Source organism: Coffea eugenioides, chromosome 7 (assembly GCF_003713205.1).
Source record: "Coffea eugenioides isolate CCC68of chromosome 7, Ceug_1.0, whole genome shotgun sequence".
Taxonomy (NCBI): domain Eukaryota; kingdom Viridiplantae; phylum Streptophyta; class Magnoliopsida; order Gentianales; family Rubiaceae; genus Coffea; species Coffea eugenioides.
Window position 1 is genome coordinate 8829574 of NC_040041.1, and position 26034 is coordinate 8855607.

General features: G+C 37.5%; 2 protein-coding genes and 1 pseudogene across 3 annotated transcripts; 1 reads left to right on the forward strand and 2 right to left on the reverse strand.

Moving 5' to 3' along the window:
• On the reverse strand, positions 1 to 1486 carry LOC113778735 (dof zinc finger protein DOF5.7-like). Its single transcript, XM_027324223.1, has one exon. The coding sequence runs from the start codon at positions 1475 to 1477 to the stop codon at positions 395 to 397; it is 1083 nt and encodes a 360-aa protein (XP_027180024.1). The 5' UTR covers positions 1478 to 1486; the 3' UTR covers positions 1 to 394.
• Positions 1487 to 7865: 6379 nt separating this feature from the next.
• On the reverse strand, positions 7866 to 18825 carry LOC113776802 (annotated as a pseudogene).
• A 3107-nt stretch (positions 18826 to 21932) lies between these two features.
• Positions 21933 to 26012, forward strand: LOC113777395 (elongator complex protein 4). Of its 2 annotated transcripts, none has more exons than XM_027322438.1 (9): positions 21933 to 22169; positions 22421 to 22579; positions 22702 to 22928; positions 23021 to 23090; positions 23805 to 23961; positions 24171 to 24249; positions 24363 to 24522; positions 24613 to 24704; positions 25530 to 26012. In XM_027322438.1, the coding sequence occupies exons 2-9, from the start codon at positions 22447 to 22449 to the stop codon at positions 25695 to 25697; spliced, it is 1086 nt and encodes a 361-aa protein (XP_027178239.1). In that variant the 5' UTR covers positions 21933 to 22169; positions 22421 to 22446; the 3' UTR covers positions 25698 to 26012. The 2 variants fall into 2 exon arrangements, with proteins under 2 accessions (XP_027178239.1, XP_027178238.1); XM_027322437.1 differs by having other exon boundaries at positions 21933 to 22045.
• The last annotated feature ends 22 nt before the right edge of the window (positions 26013 to 26034 follow it).

Here is a 26034-nt window from a genome sequence, read left to right on the forward strand (position 1 = left end):
TAACTTTTTACATGAACATTTGGACTCCTACATCTTCGAAGGAAAAAAGAAAAACTACAATACCATTCTGAAACATAAACTATACATAGAGAACGAGACATTTGCTCCTTTACTGGGGTGAAGCTGAATATTAACTCGCTAGACAAACTAAACAACTACTTTCCCTCTTTACCGACTGTTTTTTTTTCCCAACCTGATACAAGAGACAAAGCTGAAAAGAAGCATCTTATGATAGATGGACATAAGACTCTAGCTCGACAATTACTGAAAGGAAAAGACAGACAAGACCAGTCTGGGTATCCTAGTATACTGTCAACACTGTTTTTCTGTTTCTTTGATGAACTCTAACAAGGATAATCGCTGGCAATAATTTTTGAAATTGTTGTCAGCCGGCCTACAGTGCACTGTATTGACTCAGATTGTTCCATACTGGATTGATCATTCCATTCCAGTTGTGGTTCACCAAATGATTCTGATCACTTCCACCATTGCCGCCGCTGTTGGTTGGAGTTGGGGTAACTGGGGCATAAGTAGTATTGTCAAAGAACCACTCAGTTGATAAGCTTGCTCCATTGATTCCTTCCTTTCTTGAATTGATATCAACACCAGAAGCATTTGTTTTCGGAGTAGTAGAATTCTCCAAGTTGTGAAACAAAATGGGCTGTGGTTTCTCGAAAGGGACAGATGGATTAACAGAAGTGCTCATCATCACTTTCTGATCCTCCCCAGTAGTACCATATAGCATGGCCAACCTTTGCTGCTGCAACTTATAGTGGAGGTCCTGGTTGATAGAACTCAAGGACTCAATAGAGTAAGCTAGAGAACTATGAACGTCTCCAGTAGTAGTACTGAATCCTAAAGCAGTGCCATGATCTCCAGCCGGTTTGGGAACAGAAGAGAAAGGGAAATTGAATCCCATTAGAGAACCACCAGAACTTGCCGATGGATCAAGATTGAAACAAGGGCTAGAGGTAATTGCACCAGAAGTAGTGCCGGAAATCGAAATGTCTCCAAAAGAAGAAGACAACTGATTATAAATACTTGTTGGAGAAGAGTGATTTGTAAGGACTCTAGAGAAACTAGTTATCCCTCCAAGCTGAAAATCCATGGCTGGAGTCAGACCATGAAAGAACTTCAATCCACCAATATCAGATGTCATATTTGCATCCTTTGGATCAACGGTAAGCCTTGAGGGAGGCTTGGACTTCTTATTCTTCCTGGAACCGCCGCCAATCGGAACGTTGCGCAAGGCCCCTCCTTTGGTCCAATACCTCCTGCATGTCTTGCAAAAGTGCCTCGGCTGAGTGAGGCTGTAATTGTTGTAGTAGCAAAACTTCGTGTTTTGCGAATCGCATCTGGGGCACTGGAGAGCCTGTTCTTGAGGCCTAGCTGATGTTGATTTTCGGGTGCCTGAGCCATGGTTGTTTTCATCTTTGTTTGCTGCTGATGACTTTGCTGCCATGCTGACTGGTGCCATCTTAATGGTGTCAATTTCTCCTGGAGCCAAATTACCCTCAACAAAGAAAAAATGTGAAAAAGAAAATAGTTATCAATAAAAGGAAAAATGAGAGGTGGAGGGAATAGAGTAAATAGTTGTTGGATTGAGTTTCCTTTTGCAGAGGCAAAGATACTGAAAATTGAATGGTTTCATGCATGACGGTTAAGGAGATCAAAAAGTTGTTGATGGGGTCCTGTGATCTTCATCAAGCTAGCTTTGGAGGTTAGATCTGGTAGAAGAATAAATAAAGCTAGGGGAGATTTTGTGTTGGGGAAAAGAGAAGGAAGAGAGGATTGAAAGAGTTCAAGAGAGTGATGGATGGTAATGGGAAAAGGGACTAGGAATATATATATATAGGGAGAGTGGGCTAGTGATGACTGAAGTGAGAGTGAGAGGAAGAGAGAGATAAAGGGGGAAGGATATAAGGGACGAAAGTAGATGATTATTTTTGATGCAAAATCAGGCAGGGTGGAGAGTCCACATGTACCCGAAGGACAAACAATGCAATTGAATTCAAGAAGGAGAGATACAGAAGAAAGGGAACTAGGATTCAATACAGCACAGAGAGACTAAATCGATGAGTGCAGTAAAACAACTGCATCAAGTCTTGATGATGCATGATGGGGCATATAGGGACCGTTTGATTTAATCACACAATTATCTTCTTCTTCTTTAAGTTTGAGAAGCATGTTCAAAGTCATGTCACAATTTGGCACACAGAGAAAATCAACTCCATAATAAGGCCAAAAACCTAATTAATGATTCTCTAAACTGAATCATTATTATTTTCTTGACCAGACCATTGTTTTGTTTGTTATATTACCCATTCGCATGTACATGTATATGTTTGATGTTCTTTTATTTTCTTTTTCTTTTCCTTTTCCTTTTCCTTTTTTTTTGTGCAACCAATCTAATATACATTTTGATTCTAGTTCTACATTCTCAAAGTTAAAATGGTTTTTTCACAGTGCTTAAATTAGCTAAAATGTTAAGTTAAAAGGTTAATTTTAAGGCCAATGACCATTTAGATTTTCCCACGAGTTACGAAAATCCTCAGTGTAACTGAAAAAAAAAATGTTCTTGGCTCTCTTTCCCTAAAATCAATGGCCTTTCTATAGCTATCATATTAATCAAACTATCCCACTACGATTAAACAAAATTTAGTTGAGAGAGTGAAAGCAAATTCAGATTAAGGATCATACAGGCTAATTATTGGTTTATAGTTTCCCCGTTATTAACTTCTTTTGTGTTTTCAATCCCCACTTTTAAAGTTAGATGATAATCTGATTAGAAACGTAACATTAATATCATTCAACATAATGATGCCATGTAATTGAAAGCGATGATCATGCATGGGAGCTTTGGATATGGTATATGATCGTAGAATATGGGTGGCAGGTGAAGGCAGAGTAGTACAGCATAGTAATGTAGGCAAGTAGTAGCAGGCAGCAGCAGCAGCTAGATTGGAAATTCAGTCAGGGAAACAGCTGCCAGGCACAGAACCCTGTCTCTTCCTTCTCATGAAATGTCCCTTTTAACTCACATAACCCCATCTCTCCTCCTCCCTGCTCCCATCTTCCATGCATAAACTCACACACGTATCAAAAGTGAAAACCCCATTGTTTGTTTTTTCATCATTTCAAGAATGAAAACATCTCTGGCACTAATTTCCCTAGTAAAATTGCGTTAGTTATATGTTCAGAATATGGGATTAGATTGTCTAAAGGGTTAATTACGTTAGTCTAAAGGGTTAATTACATTTATCTCCCTTGACAAATTAATGGTATTAGTATTGTAGCCTAGATAGCTGTGTCAGCACTAGGTTCATCATCTAAAGATGGGGCTGCATATTGAAACTTAAAAGTACCAGACCTTGGACCTCACACAGAACCTTTAGACTTACTAAGCAGTCAGAAAAGCAGAAGAAAGTACAATTTTGGAGAGACTCTAACTTACATCCAATTTATCTATTTAAAGATACCTTTACAAAACCCTCCTTTTTTTTTTTTTTTAAAAAAAGAAACTAAACAGAATCTGGTAAACCTGTTCTAGATTTTTAAGAACACTACTTTTAGCCCAAAATGATAGCAAGAAATTCAGTAAGATTATTACACCTTTTCGTGGGTCGCCAACTCGTACGGTACTGAAATATTCAGAGGTAGAAGAAGAATGAATACTAGTAACTGTTTTCTCCCATAATTTCCATTTTGAATTCGCTGCTCAACATGTGATCAAGTTTTAGCTTTTATGAGTGTACCTTCAGCTTAAGGACATCGATTATTTAATCACAGTTCTAGCTGGCGCAGATAGTTCATCTACAGCAACTGTTTTTTTTTTTTTTTCCATTTCTTCAGCAACAACGTTGCCCTGTGATGAATAGAAAAAACCAATTGTCCAGTTTTTGCTGTTATTAATTTCAAAAATCAGATTTTGCTTGCTATTAGCTTCTTGTAATGTGGGTTTTTGGTGATAGAAAATTTTGGAAAGCACTAATTTAAGATCATTGAAATTGGTTCCGGTTTGTGAATGTTGTGCTTATTGGTTCCGGAAAATAGCCAGCTTGAATTAGGATCATTTAGTTGTCTTGCATTTAGCTAGGAGTAATATACGTACCAACTAGGTAAAATTAATTAAGGACAAAAGAATATATTACATGTATACACTTCTGATGACCTATATGGAGTACGTATATATATATATACACATCCATATCATGCGATCAAGAACATCCATTTTCTCTGTTAATTAATCAAATGAAGAAGCTCAAACTTAAAGCCTCATCTTTTTTTGTTTTTTGTCTTCTATGGCATGCATGAGGAAAAGGCCATGGACAATCACAATTGTAACTTAAAAACGAATGTGTCCATATTACAATCATTTAACCCCAACAAACACAAGAAAAGCCTTAGCTCAGCTTAGCTGGAAACCCCCTACATGACATGGCACTACCGCCCATCAAGAAAAGCACTATCACTTTTCACTTGCAACACAACAAACTACACAAGCAATAGCCCAGAATAAACGTGTAAGCGCCGTAAAAAATTTGTGTACATACTTGTTCCATAGTGGCAGTCTCCCACAACTGTGAATGGTGTTGCAGTGCTTGTGTAGTGTGTGTTGTGCATGTGTTTGAGGGAGGGAAATAGGGGGGGGGGGGGGGGGATCTCATGATCAGAGGGTGTGTGGATTCCCGTGAGGGCAGAACCAAAAACCCATTCCCACATGCAAACACACTAATGATCACTGATCAAGAAACTATTTGCCAGCCATCGAACGTTACATCTGATCAAATTTCTCACGGGCATTTTCTTTTCTTTTCTTTTCTTTTTTTTTTTTTTAAAAAAATTCGCTTCTTCTTCTTCTTCTTCTTCTCTTCTCCACATATGATCTTATCTTTGAGTTGAGACAAATAGCCCAGGTTTGGTGCATCCGTTACAATTTCTACAGGGTCCTTATATTTCGGTGCAAGAAAGGTATCTAAACTGCTAGGCGAGGATGGTCCTCTCAATTTTCTGTCGATTGTTTCTTGCTTGCGTACGACTAATCGATTATCTGCATGAGGTCATGAAACACAAGAAACTCGATCGGCCCTCGGACAAAACCATAAAACTAACGGCCATGCAAGATGACCAAGTCCTCGCAACGCAATTATTATCCTACCTGTTGGAAATCTGGGGAAAAAAATGACCTAGTAAACGTATTTAATTTGTATGGTCCGAAATATTAATTGATCCGAAAAGTACTTAGTTTTAGGCATGCACAAGTACTTATGCACTTCTAATTAATTTCATGCTTTGCCATGCCATGATTGCATCTGTTTGTGTGTATCCATTTATAGAGTGAATACGTACATTAAGACTTTAGTAAAGAAACAGAAGTAGTGTACGCAGTTTATCATAATATGTCATTTTCTAATTTAATTTAGTTTTTAGGCTAATATAAAGATGAGGGCAGAATAAAAACTTTTGTTCAAATAAAAGAATGTGCAGAGATTTGGATTTTCTTTTGTAAATTCCTAAGCCTTAGTTTTTCTTCAAAGTGTTTGTGAAGAATAAAACCAATTAATAGGCTATACGATTGCAGATTATTTTCTTTGTGCTTCTCTACGATTGTTTTCTTGCTACTTAAAAAATGGAAAATCTGCAAGTCAATTTGGATTAGTTGTTTTTGGGGGTATTTTTGAAAAATTTTATTGTAGCAGAGTTTTTATAGTATATTTTGGGATATTTTTAGAAAATATTTTGAAATATTTAAGAGTAGAAGAGTTTTTAGAATATATTTTGAAATATTTTTTAAACATTAAAAAGATTTAGATTACTTTTTTAGAGTACTTTTTAAAAATTTTAATAATATTTGAAAAACTAATTTTTAAAAAATTCAACCGTTCTTGAGGGACCAGAGGTAGGTGGAATTAATTGGGTTCCGTGGGTCATAAAATCTGGCAGCAGCAGCTTTGGGTCTAGGATTTTCTTGGGCTTGGATTGAATTCTGTCTTCTCCTTGCTCCAGGTGTATATTACAAAAGTATATCCAAGAGGCTCAAATGCAAATTCTAGGGTTGTCACACACTTAAGTTACCCAACTTTTGTCGGTGTCTCAAAATCTAAATGTACCAATAGAATGGACAGGATCCAGTGACCCTATTCAACTTCAAAAGCCCTAACACACGAGGTAGTTCTTTTGTACTCAAGATGGCAGCCATTACAGTTGATGGAAAAGAAAAGAAAATGGTGTCTCTTTTTTACTCAAGGAATGATTGCGAATTGTACGAAATGGTAGCTTAAGAAACCACCCCATTTAATTGCTTGAAGCCTTATTCTTGAGGATCAATTTAATGAAATGGTCATATGGCTGCAATTTTGCATGCGATCCAATATTGTTGATGACTGGAAATTGATTTATTACCTTTTAGGCAATCTTTACCGGTGAAGCAATAACATGGTAATCTTCTACCAGATTAGACTCATCTCCATTGCATTGGAGAGAGAAATTTACATTCCAATAAAATAAATTTAAAAATTATTTTTAAAAAATCAACACCATTCATAATATATTTTATCACTTGTGTTAGCTATACATAAAAAATTTCATATAAAATTAATTAAGTTTTACCTTTTGATTAATCATTACAAATTTTGTTACAATTTTGACTCATTTTTCACCGTTTAAATGTTTCGTGAAAATTGAATGTCAAAGTATTCTCAATAGAATATTACTTTTTTACTATGTTGATCTAGAGATTAAAAGAAAAAAAAATACACAATTAGATGATTTCATGTAATCATAAAATTTTAGATATAAATAGCTGGAGGGGAACAATGAAAAGAAATTCAATAAACAGGATTCTAATCCCTCTTCTACCTTGTACTTTGGTTTGCACTTCATTTACAGTTGAACACCTACCTTTTATTGGTGAGTTTTCATCTTAGTGGTTCTTGTGACTAAATTTGTGAATGTAAACCAGTTATAATTTCGTCCAATGATAAATTGCCATCTCAAGTATTCCACTGACACTTTTTCTTTATCTCTATTATTCATTTCAGTTTTTTCTTCAAAAAAATAATACCAATACAACTAAGTACTACTAACAAAAGTGAGACGCATCAAACTTGTATCGAGTCAGGTCAACTCTCTCTGAAGAATCTGAGCCACTCAAATAATTATACGACCTAAGGAATCAACAAAGACATCAGATCCTCCTGAACTAACAACGGTGTGAATGTGATCAGCTACTTTTGTGCTGCACTTGCAGCAGTCTTGTGGTGCTACGCTGCAGTCTTGTGCTGCTGCAGCTACCCTGTACTCTTTTTTTTTTTTTAAAGAAAAACTCCAAACCTTATGGGATAATGAAGAAGAAGAAGGATTTTGATAATCAAATTAGAGACCTTATGTCATCTTTGATTAATATCCTTACCACTTAAGTTGGATCTTGAAGGGTTGCAGAGCATATTGGATAGAACTAATTTATAGCGTTCAGACACATGTATTAAGGAAATTTTGGAATGGGAAAATTTTAGAATTTTTTTAGCACCCCTCAAGACGGAACTTCTTTATAATAGGGACATTACTTCAAATCCCTCCTCCTTCTCCTCCCCTATTGAAGAAAAAAAATGTTAAAAATGAAGTATGGCAGGGACGTTACTTTCTTTAGAGACACAAAACCTGTTAAAATAGAGGTTAACTTAGCATCTATGGCACTGCAAAAGATATTAGAACTTCCCAAATTACTATTCAAATAGTTTGAAATCTATCAAATACGAAGTGAAAATGCTTAGAATCTGGAGGTAAGATGCAAATGAAACTTTGTTGATTTTCATAGCCATCATCACATACCCAAAATTATTAAGAACCATCATTGGTGATGACATTCATAACACTCGTATATCTGCAACTTGAAAAGACTCTTTGAACATCATAATGAGAAGACACACGTAACGCTGGCATTCCCACCACTCAAAATTCTCAAGAACACAGCTCAAGGCCGGGATATCAGTTGGCAAATCATCTTCATGATCTCTCTGAACAGAGTGAATTCTCTTAAAGAACAAGAGATCTACACAACCAGGAAGCTCAATTTATGCAGCTTTTTCAAGACGCTCGATTGCAGTGTTTGTTGGGGAAACCGAGTAATTTCCCACTCAATAATTCAACTACCGATTTAAACCGATTCAGTAATTTTCAAGAAAAATCATTAAAACAATCTCTTAAAACAGAATTACTATTTCAAGTAAAATCTCAGGAAAGGCTGGAGAGGTCACAAGCGGTCCCACTTAAAACTCAGTTTTCAATGGCAGAATTTACGTGTATGATGTATTATCACAAATAAACCCGTGTATACATAAACAATACGGACACACGAATAAAAAAAATACACTCAAATGAACCGTATAAAACACTACAAATAAAATCCGACAAATATATTGAATACTATACTATAATTGAAAAGAAACTACTAAATATATGCGAAATAAATAAAAAAGATAAGGAAAGAACGCACCAAAAAATTGATAACGGAGTTCGGCCAATTTTGCCTAATTTTCGGACACCGCCTAAGCGACCCGCTCTTAATAATTTTGAGAGAAAAAAGAATTACAAAATAATTTTTTTTTGTGTTCCTCTTTGGTGTGTCTAATTGGGAAGACTTGAAAGTTATTTTATAACTTTCATGCAATCCCTCAACTTCTAAATTCACCGATGTGGAATGAAGATTATACCACAAAAGTAAAAAATTGTGGGTTTTAAAAAATCAACAAATTTCATCAAAGGTAACACAGGATGAGACTAGTGGTACTTCGCAACAGGTGGAGTGTACGCCGAAACAGGTGAAATTTAAGCAAATAATGGTGAGTCCAACAAATAGCACCATCAATGACTCTCACATGACAGAAGAGGAGTCAAATGAGAAAGAGAAAGAGGTTTCTACCCAAAAACCTCAACAACAGCAAGAGTCAATTGCCGTCAATAGGTCAAAATGAGAAATTAAAAAACCTACTCGTTTTGCTGACATGATGGCCTATGCACTTCTAATTGTTGATGATGTTCCATCCACATTTTATGAAGCAGTTCAAAATACAGAAAATGGTAGATGGAAAGATGCTATTGAAGAAGAGATGCAATCTCTTCAGAAAAACAAGACGTGAAAGTTGACACAACTACTGAAGGGCAAAAAGGCAATTGGATGCAAATGGATATTTATAAAGAAAAAAGGATTTCCTGATAAGATTGATGTTTGCTACAATGCAAGATTGGTAACTAAAGGCTACGCTCAAAAGGAGGGAGTTGATTATAATGAGATATTTTCCCCAGTTGTTAAACATTCCTCTATTAGAATTTTGTTGATCTTGCTAGCACAGTTGAATTTGAAACTAACTCAACTTGATGTGAAGACCGCGTTTCTTCACAGTGACTTGAAGGAAGAAATCTATATGTTTCAGTCAGATGGATTCAAAGTTGCTGGTAAAGAGAATTGGGTTTGTAAATTGAGCAAATCGTTGTATGGATTGAAGCAATCACCGAAACAATGATACAAACGATTTGACCAGTTCATGATGGGTCAGAAATACACAAGAAACAAATATAACCAATGTGTGTATTTGCGCAAGTTACGATATGAGTCCTACATCTACTTACTCTTGTACGTTGATGATATGCTGATAACGTCAAAGAACCAAGTTGAAATTGACAAAATGAAAATTCAGTTAAGTAAACAGTTCGGGATGAAGAATTTGGGAGAAACTAAGAAGATTCTCGATATGGAGATAAGCAGGAATACAACGAGAGGCAAACTTTGTCTAACACAGAAGCAGTATTTGAATAAGATACTTTAACGTTTTAGTATGAATGGAAATTCAAAACCTGTAAGTACTCCGTTTGCTCCTCAGTTGAAACTTAGCAGCCTATTATCTCCAAAGACGGATGAAGAGCGAGCATATATGGCGAAAGTCCCATATGCTAATGCAGTTGGTAACTTGATGTATGCAATGGTGTGTACAAGACCCGACATTTCACAGACAGTTAGTATGGTAAGCAGGTTTATGCATGATCCCAGTACGGGTCATTGACAAGCTGTGAAATAAATTCTACGGTATATCCAAGATAATGTAGATGTTGGATTAGTATTTGAGCAGGATGAATCACTTGGTCAATGTGCAGTTGGATATTGTGATTCTGACTATGCAGGTGATTTGGATAAACGACGTTCTACAACTGGCTACTTGTTCACGTTTGTCAAGGCGCCAGTTAATTGGAAGTCTACTTTGCAGTCAACAGTGGCTTTGTTTACAACAGAGGCAGAGTATATGACGATTACTGAAACTGTGAAGGAGGCAATTTGGCTTCAAGGATTGCTTGAAGACTTGAGAGTTGGTTAAAAACACATTAACGTGTTTTGTGACAGTCAGAGTGCTATTCACTTAGCAAAGAACCAGATCTTGCACGCAAGAACGAAGCACATTGATGTTCACTATCATTTTGTGCGAAAAATTCTCGAAGAAGACGAGATTTTTTTCCAGAAGATTCGGACTACAGAGAATCTTGCAAATATGCTGACCAAGGTAGTTATAAGATCCAAATTTGAACATTGTTTAGACTTGGTCAACATCCAACACATTTGATTTGACGCCTGAGAGCGCAAATTTGGAGACACCGCAAGGACCGTTTGTTATTTTTTGTTTGAGTGAGAAGATTTATATTTTTGGTGGGACTAGAAATTATGCCAAAATGGAGATTTGTTGATTTATCAAAACCCACAATTTTTTACTTTTATAGCATAATCTTCATCTCACATCGGCGAAGTTAAAAGTTAAGGGATTGTTCGAGAATTATAAAATAACTCTCAAGCCTTCTTAAATAGACACACCAAAGAGGAACACCAAAAAAAATTATTTTGTAATTCTTTCTTCTCCTAAAATTATTAAGAGCAGAACGTTTAGGCGGTGTCTGGAGATTAGGCAAATTGGCCGAACTTCGTTATCAATTTTCGGGTGCTTTCTTTCCTTATCTCTTTTATTTATTTCACATTTATTTAGTAGTTTCTTTTCAATTTTGTATAATATTCAATATATTTGTCGAATTTTATTTGTAGTGTTTTATACGGTTCATTTGGATGCATTTTTCTTATTCGTGTGTACATATTATTTATGTATACACGGATCTATTTGTGATAATACACTGTGCATGTAAATTCTGTCATAGGAAACTGGATTTTAAGTGGGACTGCTTATGACCCCTCCAACCTTTCCTGAAAATTTACTTGGAATGATAATTCTGTCTTAGGAGATTATTTTAACGATTTTTCTTGAAAATTATTGAATCAGTTTAAATCACTAGTTAAATTATTGTGTGAGAAATTACCCAGTTTTCCCAACAGTGTTTACGTAGTCCATTGGTATGACCTCAACATCTGGTAGTATGTTGTGTTTTGCACAGAAGTCGATCATCTCCTGCATCTCTTTCATTCCACCAATGCCACTCCCACTGACAACTTTCCTCCCTGCAAGTACATTCTATTAGATGAAGCCTCTTATTGCACAAGTGAAAAACTATAGCAATAATGGTGGTTGTAACAAGTTACTAAGCACTGCTTTTTTAGCACATAGCAATATGTTTCTCACCCATAAGTAGAGGAGGAACTGGTAACTCAAGGGCCTTGGTGGCACCAAGCAGGACAAGCTTTCCTTCAAACTTCAACAAACTTAGCAATGGTAGGAGAGGATGAATAGCAGAGACTGTATCCAGAATGCCATCCAGTGTTCCTGAAGCAGCCTGTCGAAGTTCAATTAACAAACAGAGGTTACAAATAAGGGATAACCTAAAAGTTACATTGTGCACTATTTTCTGGGAGGAGAAAGTACCTGTAATTGATCTTGATCCTTGCTAATAATAAAAGGGTCAGCACCAAGACGTTCGATGGCTTCATCTCTCTTGGCATGGGATGTACTGACGACTGTCACCTTTGCACCAAAAGCTTTTGCTATTTTCACAGCCACATGGCCGAGCCCACCAAGCCCCACAACACCAACATGCAAGCGTGGCTTGTCGAGCCCAAAGTGCTTCAGTGGACTGTAAGTTGTGATCCTAGCAAATAGTAATGGAGCTCCAGCATCAAGAGGAAGGAGCTCCAGCATCAAGGAAGGTTTTCCGGCCAACGAACTGCAAATTGCTCATCAACAACAATAAAATCAGAGTGTCGTCCATATGTTCGGGTTCCATCATGATAGGTTCCATTGTAGGTAGGTATAAACACCTTAATACAATAATTCTCAAGTTCTCGAGTGCACCTATCGCATGAGCGGCATGATCCTACCATACACCAACACCAATTTTATTGCCCACCTTGAATTTCGTCACCTTGCTACCAATCTCTTCTACTATGCCTGCAATCTCATGCCTGCATTTAAGAAAATGCAACTGTGTCAGCCTGAAAAGCTCATTTCCCCTTTTTACTTGCTTTTGTATTTTTTTTTCATGTGTTTTGATAATACTGCTAGACTTGATAGCTGAGATAACAGAAAAAGACGGAGCAGCAAGGCACAATAGTAAATTCAAAATCCAGATTTTCTGAATTATTGGTTTCAAGTTCAACTATGACTATCCACAATATAGTTGCAAGCATGAAAAACATTAGTAAAACAACTTGCATTGTTTGCCTCAGCTTTTCTCCCATTCATAAACAGATCCATACTAATTAGTCTTTTTAGTTGCCAGGAAAGGATTAGCAATTATTGGTATCTTGCACATAATCAATTCCATATAAAGCTGCTTACAATAATGTATCAAAAAGTTAACATTATTGCTTTTCTTGTAAGTTAGTAAAGTCAAATTCAAAACTCGTGCAGTAAACCAACTTGATATGTTATTTTGTTTGAATAAACAGGAGCCAGGAGGGCCATCATGCCAGCTCCATCATTAAAATTTCCAAAATTTTGCAAAATCCTATTAAATGACGGATTTTCCTAACAAGTATCCTAAGACTCGTACAGACACATTTATAATTTCTCTTGTATTCCTTACTTAAATCTAACTTCATTTTAATATAGGCCCAATTGAACCTGAGCTCTATTCAATAAACCCTTACAAATTTTCGCAAAGGATACTCTTTCAGACATATATAAACACGTAGATCTTGGAAAATCAATCGCGATCTAGCATTCCTTTTTCCAGACATAAATGCTCAAAAAAAAAAACCTCACTTCGAAACACATACAAATACTGCATATATGCTTAAATAGTCCTAAAATTAGAATGGAAAGGGATTAGAAGGAATGATGCCATACCCAGGGAGAAAAGGGTACTTAGAAACGCCCCTTAGATTTTTGATCCCATCAAGATCAGAATGGCACATTCCAGCATACAAAATCTTTACTTTGACATCTTGCTCCCCGGTTTGCCTGCTAGCAACAGCCCAATACAAAAACCTCCATCAGTAACAGAACTCTTGATGATAAAATCAGAGAACATAAAAGCAGAAAAGAAGAAAAAGGGATAAAAAATCACAACTTTTTTCCATAAATACTCATTTTAAGTGATCACCTTCTCGAGAAGTGGAAAGGAGAAAGGATCCCAGATCACTCTCCGGCAGCCCATCCAAAGGCCTTGACCGGATGCTCTTCTTCTGGGGATTTAGCCACTGCCGTGATATGGTATTTCTCTAGTCTTTGTGATTACACACGAGGAGTGATATGGTATTTCTCTAGTCTTTGTGATTACACACGAGGACGAATAACTCGTAAGTTATTAAGAAGAATAAACTCAGCTCTGAAGTAACCTCTTGTGATTACACGCGAGGAAGAATAAGTTGTAAGTTCTCAAGAAGAATCCAAGAAGACTCGACTGAATTCTGTTAGGGATCGAACTAAATGAATTGAAGATATCTGAGATAGGGAAGGGAAGGAGAGAGAAAGAATTGAGAATGAGATCAGGAATAAGGGAGAGGGAATAGAGAGGGAAAGGAAAGGATTGAATTGATTAGGAAAGAAATTGGAACAACGTATTACATGCCCTGCCTGCAAATGCAGATGAATTACTTATACAAATCTTAGCTTTGAGCTCAAGAAACAGCCTGCTAGTAACTAACTACTTTTCCCGCCAATTATCTACTCTTCATTCTGTTATACCAATTGCTAGCCTCGTGACTCTCTTCATGCTATCACATTTCTGGTGCTACTCCCTTGCTGACTCATCCCAGTTATTTGTGCATGACAATTTGGACTGATTCCAGGCCATAACAATACCTCCCCCTAAAAACAATCCTAGTCTCTAGGATTGATTGATTTGGAAAGAAGGAAATTGAGCATGAATGAACGTCCAATCCTCCCAAGTGGCTTCCTCAGGTTCCATGTTTTCCCACTGCACCAACACTTGCTCAACTTCCTGACCCTTCCTATAGATTGTCCTTCTATCCAACACTGCTGAGGGGGTGACCTCAAACTCACTATCTGCGTTCAAGGTAGGCAAGGTAGTGCTGACTGGAGCCTCCATTGGTGACTTCTTGAGCAATGAAACATGAAAAACAGGGTGTATGGTGGATCCTGCAGGTAGCTTCAGCTTGTATGCTACAGTCCCCACCTTTTGTTCCACCTGATAGGGCCCGTAGTACTTAGCAGTCAGTTTCAAATTCCTCCTTACGGCTACTGAGGTTTGTCTGTAAGGTTGGAGCTTCAAATAAGCCCACTCTCCCACTATAAACTCCCTGTCACTCCTCCCTTTATCAGCCATTTGCTTCATTCTGTTCTGAGCTTTAAACAAGTTCTCTTTGAGCAAGAAATTCCAGCCTACTCTTTCCTGTGCCCAATCCTCCACATCAGCTACTATTGTTTTATCGGGCCTCAGGTTCAGTTGTATAGGTTTGTAACCATATAAGGCCTGGAAAGGGGACATTTGTAGACTGCTATGGTGGTTAGTGTTATACCACCATTCTGCTGCAGGAAGCCATTTCCTCCACTTCCCTGGTTGATACATACACACACTCCTCAGGTAGCTTTCTACACATCTATTAACCCTCTCAGTCTGTCCATCAGACTGAGGGTGATATGCAGAAGTGAGGTTTAGCTCTGTGCCAAGCATCTTGAAGAGTTCCTGCCAGAACAAGCCAGTAAAGGCTTTATCCCTATCAGAGACAATGTGTGTTGGTAGGCCATGTAACCTGAAGATCTGATCAAAGAATGTCTCTGCTACACTTTTAGCAGTGTAATGAGAAGTCATAGGGATGAAATGAGCATATTTAGTAAATCTGTCTACCACCACATAGATGACATTACAACCAAAAGATTTAGGCAAACATTCTATGAAATCCATGGTAATTTGTTGCCACGCTTGCTCAGGAATGGCCAATGGCTGCAACAGTCCTGGATAAGCGCAATTCTCATTTTTACTTCTCTTGCAGACATCACAATTCTGTACATACTGTTCGACCTCCTTTTTCATTCCAGGCCAGTATAGGTAGCTTTTGATCCTCTGATAAGTACCATGATTCCCAGAGTGACCTCCCAGACAAGAATCATGAAAACAGGAAATCAATTTTTGCCTTAGTCCAGCCTCTGCTCCTACCCAAATCCTTCCTTTAAATCTCAAAATCCCTTGGTTATAAGAGTAGTCAGGTAGTGCTTCAGCTCCCATGGCCAACCTCAGTAGAACCTCCTTTGCCATGTCATCACCATTGTAGCTCTCAGCTACCATTGACAGCCATTGAGGCTTGATGGCAGTGATGGCATGTACAAATGTTTCTGCTGACTCCTCCTGCTCTCCCCTCCTTGATAATACATCAGCAACCACATTGTCCTTACCCCTCTTATACTGGATCTCATAATCCATCCCCATAAGTTTAACCAGCCACTTCTGTTGAAGGGGAGTGTTTATTTTCTGATCCAACAAGTATTTGAGGCTCTCATGGTCAGTCTTTATAATAAAGTGGTTCCCCATCAAGTAGTGTTTCCATTTTTGAACTGCTGTGATGAGTGATAGGAGTTCTTTTTCATAGGTGGATCTGGTCTGGTTCTTCTGGCCCAACACTTGACTGTAGTAAGCTATAGGTCTCCCTTGTTGTATCAGCACAGCCCCAATAGCTAACTGACTAGCATCAGTTTCCAATTGGAATGGTTTTGAGAAGTCAGGTAATGCTAATACTGGAGATTTACTCATGACCTCCTTCAACTGTTGAAATGCAGATTCTGCAACAGCACTCCAAGCAAATTGATCCTTCTTCAGTAACTCAGTGAGGGGCTTAGCAATTTCTCCATACCCCTTAACAAACCTCCTGTAATACCCTGTTAGGCCTAAAAATCCTCTGAGGGCCTTTAAACAAGTAGGAGTTGGCCAGGACAGCATAGCCTCCACCTTGGATGGGTCAGTATTCACACCTTCACTAGTGATAACATGTCCCAGATACTCCACTTGGTTTTGACCAAAAGAACATTTAGACATCTTTGCAAACAAGGAGTGTTTTCTCAAGGTTCCTAATACTAAGGATAAGTGGTGTAAGTGGGTTTTATAATCTGGACTATAGATCAGAATGTCATCAAAGAACACAAGGACAAATTTTCTGATGTAATGTTCAAAAACTGAGTTCATTAGTGCTTGAAAAGTGGCGGGGGCATTTGTCAGGCCAAATGGCATTACAAGAAATTCATAAAGTCCAGAATGAGTTCTAAAAGCAGTTTTATGGATGTCCTCAGGTCTCATTCTGATTTGGTGATAACCTGATCGCAGATCAATTTTAGAGAAGACCCTGGCTCCATGTAACTCATCCAGTAAGTCATCTATAATAGGGATTGGAAATTTATCTTTGATGGTAAAATTGTTCAGTTGTCTATAATCAATACAAAGCCTCCAACTCCCATCTTTCTTTTTAACTAAGAGAGCAGGTGATGCAAAGGGGCTGTGGCTAATTTGTATAAGACCACAGGTTAGCATGTCCTTCACTTGCTTGTCAATTTCATTTTTCTGTACATGGGGGTACCTATATGGGGGAATTTTGAAAGGTTTGGCATCTGGTTTAAGGGGGATTTGGTGATCATGGCATCTGTTTGGGGGAAGAGTTTTAGGTTCTGCAAAGATATCATCATATTTGGCCAACAACTGAGTAAGAGAATCTGGTTCAGAAATTACCTGTGAGTTGTGAACCTTCACCATACAAGATTGCTGCAGTGCTTTCCTGATCTTATGTCTGACATATTTATGAGCTGTTGAGCCTTGCTGCATTCTAACGTTTGCATTGTTGGAGTCTCCTTTTAACACCACGTGCTCTCCTCCCTTCTCAAAAGACAGGTTTAGTCTCTTGAAATCAAAGGTAATGGGGCTGTAAGTTTTCATCCGATCCACCCCAAGGATCATATCATAAGGTTCCAGGTCCATGACAAATACATCATGTGTAAATATGTGGCCCTGCATGTCCCACTGCATTCCTGGAATCCATTGATCACAGTGCAGCTCTTTGCCATCAGCAATCTTGACCTTAAAAGGCCTATGCTTCTGCACAGCTTCTGGGTACAACTGAGCCACTGATCTCCTGATAAAACAATTGGTACTTCCTCCATCCAATAGGATTGTCAGCTGATGATTCTTGAACTGCCCCTGCATTTTGATGACACTTGAGGATAATTCCCCTGTCATTGCATGCAGGGTCAACATCACATCCTGCTCCTGCTGGTTTCCCATGTACTCAATAACTTCCTCTTCTTCTGTTGTTTGTTCTGCCTCACCTTTTTCCTCATCTTCTATTAACATCATGTGGACCCCCTTGCTCTTACAAGTGTGTCCGGGAGTAAATCTGTCCCCACACCTAAAGCATAGGTTGTGCTCCTTCCTGTATTGGAATTCAGTAGGAGAAATCTTCCTAAAAACTTGCTGTGAGTTGGACTTCTTGCTGTAGTCTGTTGGCGAAGTACTAGCCTGCCTTGCTCCTGGATCCTGGACTCCCTGCGTTCCCTTAGTAAGACCATAGGAGCCTGAGTGCAATGTACTCTTGAGTGTGGTCCTGCTGAACTTGTGAACAAGCTCCAAATGATGCTCCTGCCATCTGGCCATCTCAAAAGCAGCTTGTAGAGTGTCTGGTCTATGCATCTTCACAGCAGACTTAATTTCCCCCATCAATCCACTTAGGAAACTGGAAATGTAGTAAGATTCAGTCAGTTCTGGCACCTGGATCATTACAATGGACCTCAACTCTTCAAACTTCTCCTGATAAGCCAATACAGTGGATGATTGGCTGAGCTTGCTGAACTCCTCCACCGCATCTGCTTCCCCTACAGTGCTGAACCTCCTACATACTTCCAAACTGAAATCCTTCCAATGAACTATTCCTCGATCCTTTTTGAAATTTTGATACCAGAGATCTGCCTTGCCTTCTAAGTGTAGTTCCACCAAGTCAATCTGCTATTCTTCAGGAGTGCGAAACAGTTGGAAGAACTTTTCACACTTCCTGATCCATTCCTTGGGACTATGGCCATCAAATCTGGGAAAGTCCAGCCTGGGGACCTCCATGGGCCAATGCGGTCCCTCTCTGCCAGATGAATTGCCAAATTCACCATGCCTGACATTTTGAACTCCACTAGCTCGGTGATTAGGAGTTCGATCTGCTGAACCAGTTGGATTTCCCAAGATTCCCTTGTCGCCTTGCAAACTCCTCAAAATCGAGCTAATTTGATTACTCATAAAGTTTTTCAGTTCTGAATTATTGGCCTCCATTAATGCTCGCATCTCCCTTTGATTTGTCTCCAGTCTTTCTTCCATGACTTGCTTGTCTGCAACCATGGAGTCAAGGACTGCTTGGATTCTGACATCTTGTTTCCTGAGTTGCTCCTCAAAGCTTTTCATTCGAGTACCTTCAGCCATGTTTGTCAGTGAATTGAAGCTTGCGATCCTTGGATCGCAAGCTCTGATACCACTGTTAGGGATCGAACTAAATGAATTGAAGATATCTGAGATAGGGAAGGGAAGGAGAGAGAAAGAATTGAGAATGAGATCAGGAATAAGGGAGAGGGAATAGAGAGGGAAAAGAAGGATTGAATTGATTAGGAAAGAAATCTGGAACAACGTATTACCTGCCCTGCCTGCAAATGCAGATGAATTATTTATACAAATCTTAGCTTTGAGCTCAAGACACAGCCTGCTAGTAACTAACTACTTTTCCCGCCAAATAACTACTCTTCATTCTGTTATATCAATTGCTATCCTCGTGACTCTCTTCATGCTATCACATTTCTGGTGCTACTCCCTTGCTGAGTCATCCCAGTCATTTGTGCATGACAATTTGGACTGATTCCAGGCCATAACAAATTCTGAGCGGAAGCAACCTGGTTCAGTTCTCCCCTAAGCTGACTATAGAGGCAAAAGTCAGTCCCATCAAAAAAGAAAATGGATAAAGCTTACGTCACTAGTGAGATAAGCCGGACCACCATGTTCGATCATCAAGTTTACGGCGTACAAATTTGGAAAAAAAAAGTACTCAAAATTTGATATCCTTAAACACAGGCGAAATAAGGAAAAAGGTTTTCATGTTATCGTTTGGAAAAAAGAAAAGAAAAAAAAGGAAAAAGGTTTCCTTGAAGGGTCCGTTTGGTTGGACCGAGGGAAAATATTTTCCATCGAAGTCATTTTCCTGAAAAATCACTTCCTTCCCCATAATTTTTCAGTGTTTGGTTATTAAGTGAAAATATTTTCCGAATTCCTTTTTTTATAATTTTCCGGTGTTTGGTTTGTCAATGAAAATATTTTATGATATGTTTGTTGATATATTGCAAATGTTTTTCTACTCTCAAAACATTCATTTCATTACAAGTTAATTTTAGTTTCTATCCATTATAATCATATTACCATTTTTATAAAATATTTATTCATATTACACCATGTATTCTTAAATTTCCCAACTCAAATATAGGGCGGAATTAGGATAGATCTAGATCAAACTAAAAATATTGGATATTTTGATATTTGAAAGAAATTGAATACTTTCGTCTCAAAATTTAATTAATATTTATTATTTAAATTAAAGTGGTTCTTTCGATCATTCATAGAAAAAAGACACTTGTAATCCTAAAAGAACTAAATTGTCAAATCCCACCACCACCACATGACACAAATGCAATCTTTCACATTAGACTTGATTATCACATAAAACATATTAGCAATTGAATTAGAATAGTGTAGGACAGTTTGATATTCTTGTAGCGTTGTTTACTTGCCTTAAGTTACTTCTAATTAGTAGAAAGGAGAAAGGAAATTGTCTGGGATATTTTTGGGATGAATGCGAATCCGACTGGAGCTGTTGATTTTATTCTTGTTGTCTGATCTTTCATGGGTTCAAGGAAGAGGAGCAGATAGGTCGTTATGTGTTAGAGCACGAGATTTGATGTCATAATTCAGTACTTCTACAGCAATACTTTAGTTTGCAGGTTGAGTGCAGATACTTTTTATTTATCAATTCAAATTGCTCGGCAAATTATGTGCAACCAAAGTTGTTAAGAATTCCAGTGGAACACCCACTGATATTGTGACTAATATGATTCTGCTGCTGGTGATTCTCTAGCACTGGGGGCAGGTTATCTGGTTATCGGAAATTAACTTCAGGAAAGTTGTCGTGGAAGTCATTTTCCACCCGGTGGCATGGAAACATTTTCCAGCTGAAATAATTTTCTAACCTCTTTTGCTTCCAAACACCAGAAATTCTGGAAAACTTTTTCGGGAAAATGTTTTCAGTCCAAACAAACATAGCCGAGATGTGTTTGATACGACGAGTACTACCTTTGACGGTAGACAAAAAGTTTGTCTCTTTTTTTTGCATTATTTCAAGGAGCGTCTTTGTGCGAATATAAAACCACGTGACCAAATTCAGCTAAGAAAATGAAAGAAAGATGACCTGAGAAGATGGCATAGTCTTATTAGTGTAGGTTTCATCTCATATTTACAATTCAATTATTAATGCCAAGATGAAGTTTATCAAAATAGCAAGATTATTATATTTCCCAAATCAAGTTTGTGATGATATTTTATTTCACTTAAGAAAGGGATGCCAGGCTAAACAAACAAATAACATTCATTGTTGAATAAATAAAACAAAACTAATAAAATAGGTTATGTCCTATAAACTAATTCAGGGCAATTAACTCAAATTTGTATTATTTGTATTGCATTCTAACATCTAAATAGTAATTATCCTAAATATTGAAAAATAAATAAACGTTCCATTTTGACTTATACTAGAATGATAAATTTTTCTCCTCATTATTTTGAGGTGAAATATATGTTCCAGATGGAAAGAACTTTCCATTTTTGGCATTCTTGCGTACCAAACAGAGGGTAAGTAAGTTTGGTGTATTTATCAAAAAAGTTGTTATAGCATTAGAAATTAAGTTTTGACATTTTCCCTAGATTTACCATCATTTAACTATTTTAAGTAATTTTAGTTAGTGCAAATATATATATATATATATATATATATTAAAACAAGGCTTCATACCTTGTGTCAACTTTTTGGGAATAAGCACATACACCATAAAAAGGGAAAAAGAAAATAGAATTATCAAAAGAAAAGTGATAAATAATGAAATTGTGATTCTAAAACATTTTGGTTAGTTCTCCATCTTAATCTTTTAAATAATTTTCAATCCTTTAAGAAAACGATCGGATTGCATTAGTTGCTATACATGTGAAATTTCCATTGCATCAAGTGCATCTAAAAGCTTGTATCACCGATAAATTTTTGTTCTTTCTTGTATGCCAGAAATAAAAAAAAATCGTAAAATAAGATTAACACATTTGAGTAAAATATCCACGTCCACATTTACAAATGGTAATCCAAAGTGAAAAAAAAAATACAGAGGCCCCGGTAGAAATCTTAACAATTCAAGGACCCGCTCATAAATAGACAAAAAAGGAGCCACTAAAACGCCAATTTAATTGCATTATGCCCCCCATATTCTGAACAATGTACATTTGAAAACCATCTTTGCCTCCTTTTCTCTGTTTTGCCGACTTTGGGGGGTTTCAAGCATTCAAGAACCACGATTTGAAAGCCAGAAAGAAGTTATTATCATCAGGCTTCGCCTGCAGAAAGGTACTCAGGCTTGAACTTGCTGTACATGTAATCCTAGTGAAGTTATAGCTAGCTTGATCATTTTGTACACCAGCAGCTCGACAAAATGCCTCCGAGAAGCTGAACCTGTAGTTTCTGAACGCAGGTTATACGTCTCAATCAGTTATCCACAACTAGTCTTTGAAAACCTGCATGCTGAAATGACGAAATGCTCTATTTTTTATTTTTTTTTTGCAATAAAAATTCCTCTAGTTCTTTGCCAGAACCTAGGAATTGTAGTTTAAAGATTACTAATTTGCTAATATACGAGGGTTCCTTTTTGTATCTATCTGTCTTATATGGTAGCTTCATTTTTGTCATGTATCTAATTCCAGAAATTTGTTTTTCCTCTTGTAGGAAGAGTCGAAATCTGAAGTTTTCTGATGGCTGCAAATAAGCCTCGAACGAGTAGTTTCTCTCGCAATGTTGCTGTTGCGCCAACGTCTCAGGTTCCTGGACTTAAGCATGGACCCAATGGAACAGTCTTTCTTTCGTCTGGCATTGCGGACCTTGACAGTAATTTCCCAAGAACTTCCATAGTTTTAGCTGGATCATATGATCTGTGTGAATGTTTTGCTGCATGTGTCAATTAAAGTTTTTAGTTAGTTTCTAACCTTTAATATTTTTATGGTTTCTAGAGATTTTAGGAGGTGGGTTTTGCTTGGGAAGTCTAGTGATAATAATGGAAGATCCAGAGGCACCTCACCATATGCTTTTGTTGAGGAATTTTATGTCTCAAGGACTGGTTCACAAGCAACCTCTTTTTTATGCTAGTCCTGCTAAGGAGCCAAGAGGGTTCCTTGGTACTCTGCCCAATCCAGTGTCTTCGAAAGATGATAAATCTCGTGAGCGTGACACAGAACAGGTGCCCCTTCTTTGATCCAGACCATCTGGAAACGTGCTTATATATTTTACTATTTGTGAATGCTAGACATTGACGTGTCTAGTAAATTACAGGAAAAGAACTTGAGAATTGCCTGGCAATATAAGAAGTATTTTGAGGATCAAAATTTGGATAGCCAGAAAGGTAAACTAACTTGAAGCCTTGTTTCCCTTTCGTTAAGCTTAGTATTTTGGGTAACTAGGCTGCTTTCTGAGGTTATCATTTCTGTTTGTTTGCCAACCACATAAAGTTTAAATGAGTTCAAGATTTCATTTTGTTGTTATTTGCCTCTGAGAATTTGTAATTAATCTGTAAAGTGGTTTCAACTAAAGGAACCTTTCAATGGAGTGAAGGGAGATATTACATCAATTCACTATGCCATGATATGAATACAAAAGAGTGAAATTTCTAAAGTTATATGGTTTCTGGAATAAAGAATAAGAGGTAAGTTATCTGTGGAAATGATCAGATTCATATAGACTGACATTTTCAATGACAAAGATAGTTGGGAAAGTAAAATAAATAAATGAAGGCCCTTAGGTGAAATAAATATCTCATCTTTTACCTTCCAGATTGCTTTCATCCTTGTTTGCCACCTAGTTCTGTATATACAGGGTGTTAGTTGATTTGGTGTTTAGAACGAGCTGCTACAGCCTATATGTATACTTGTGAAGTGAATAGGAACTGGACCCTGTACAGGAATGCATAGTAGTGTCTATGATTTATTGCGTGGAAAGTTTTTGTCCACAAAGAAAACAGTTTCTAGATGATCAAATGTTGTGCAGTTCTCATTTGCTGTTGATTAACATAAACTCAGAAGCCTGGCCTATGAAAATATTTTACTTTTTTGTTTTGCAGATGGAAAAGTAGAATACTGCAATGACTTTGACTTGCGGAGACCTTTAGACAGGCATGCACTTAGTGGTCAGTGCATTGATTGTGTGAGCCTTCAAGATTCTCCCAACCTTGCTACTCTTTATGATCGTTGTTCCACATTTTTAGCTCAGATTCCACGGTATTGTCAATTATGAATTCTTAAGCTTTAAATTTAAAATTGTTCTTTAGAACTTCGAGAAATCAATTTAGTATTTGCTAGGACCTCTTTTTGCTCTTTGGTGAAGTTCATTGTTCAAGAGAGTAAGAAGCATGACAAGAGTATGGGACATTCTCTGGAATGTTTGATTCATGATCAGAAAATTGTTTAACTTGTTAGTTTTTTATCAGATTTGATGGCAATATCACATCGGCTGGACGAATTTCCATTCAATCGTTTTCTGCCCCACAGTGTCACTTTTCTGAAAAGGTTGGTGTCTATGACTTTTTAATTTGTCTGGTAATTAGTCACTGGATTTGCAAAATGTGTTTTCATCTAAAAAAAAGAAGTTTGTGAGTTTTTAGACTTGACTACTTGTGTAGGAATGGGACATGCTTAGTTTCATCAGATCTTTGAAAAGTTTGGTAAGGTCTTCAAATGCTGTTGCAGTTATGACATTTCCACCTACCCTTGTTTCACCAACTGTTCTGAAGAGATGGCAGCATTTGGCTGACACATTGCTTTCAGTAAGAGCAGTTCCAGGCATGTTGTTACCCTTGGTCATCAACTAGCATTACTATTTTATTGTTGCCATGGATTGTCAAGTATATTTCTAACTTGAGCTTGGATCAGATGAGGACAAGGATCTAGCAAAGCTTCTAACTGGTTACCAGGACATGCTTGGCCTTCTCAATGTACACAAAGTGGCATGTATTAACACGCAGGTGTTGCTTCAGTCTCTTTCATTTTATGTGCATAACTTGCTGCTATACCTTTTCAAGTACTTATAAAACATATTTTCTTAGTGCTGGTATTCACCCAAGTTCTTTCCCTTTTGTCTCCTTTTCTGCGGGTGTTGCTGGCAGCACAGCACTGAGGATGGTGGGGAGGTGTTGGTTTGTGGGTGTGTGTGTGTGTGGGGGGGGGGTGGCTATATTTCCAAATTATATCCTAATTGACCATTTTGTTCTTGAAGTTGCTCTTTGTCATGGTTCAGTCTCCCTGTCTCTGTCTGATATCCATGCATAGATATAATTTTGCTTGTAGAAATAGTGAAATTATCTTGTGTTTCATGTTTCTGGCACCAGTCTCCAGCAGACAAATCATATCTGAGGCAGTAACGTAGGCATTAATATTTGTCTGCCTCTAGTTGCCTGAATGGTTACTTGTACTTTTAGGGACAAATTACCATCACGTCATACTTTGAAACTTACAGAACCAGAAAGTATTCTAGTACTCTTAGTATCACTTCCTATAAAGAATCAAAGTTATTGCATTCTAATATGTAGTTGCTTGCCATGTAGGATTCTTGCTGTACGTAGTTTTGAAGATTAAGCTATCATGACACATGAATTTTGAACTTTTTTTCGGACAATTGATAGAATTCACATATATGCTAAATGATTGAGATACGTTTTTATATGGGAAGACACAGTTTTGGAGAAACATTATGGTCTTTTAAGTTGCAAAATGTAGCTTACCAGTAATTGTTCCTAGCTATTTCTTGTTCATGCCATTTTTTGTTATGTCACTTTTAAGTTTTTCACCAGGTTCCAGTGATTCTGGAGGCAACCACATATTCAATGAAACTACACAAGCGGAGATCCTTAGTTTTAGAATGTCTGAATCAAGCTCCAGTAGATGGCTCAAGTGGCACTTCTTATGGTACTTCTGGTAGTTGTTCTGTGTCGTCTAAGACAGGTGCTCTCGACTTTTAGGTGACTTGTACAACAGCTACAATTTGCGGTTGAAGCAGTTTAAGGTTGGCGATTGATGGGTCAATCCATTTGATTGGTATGATTGTGGACCACAGCGCCATGTTTGGTTGGAACTCCTTTTTGTCTTGCTTTGTGATAATCGAGAATCAGCATACAATCTTATAGCAAAAAAATGGAATCCTGCAGTCTGCTTTTATTTCTTTTACGGGTTCTTGTACATGGTGAGATGCACAAAGAAAGTAAAGTTTAACTTGGGATGCAATTAGTCGCCTTGGAAAAAATAATAAATGTAATGCAATTAGTTACTCCTGTAAATTGACTTGTTAACCATTCTCTT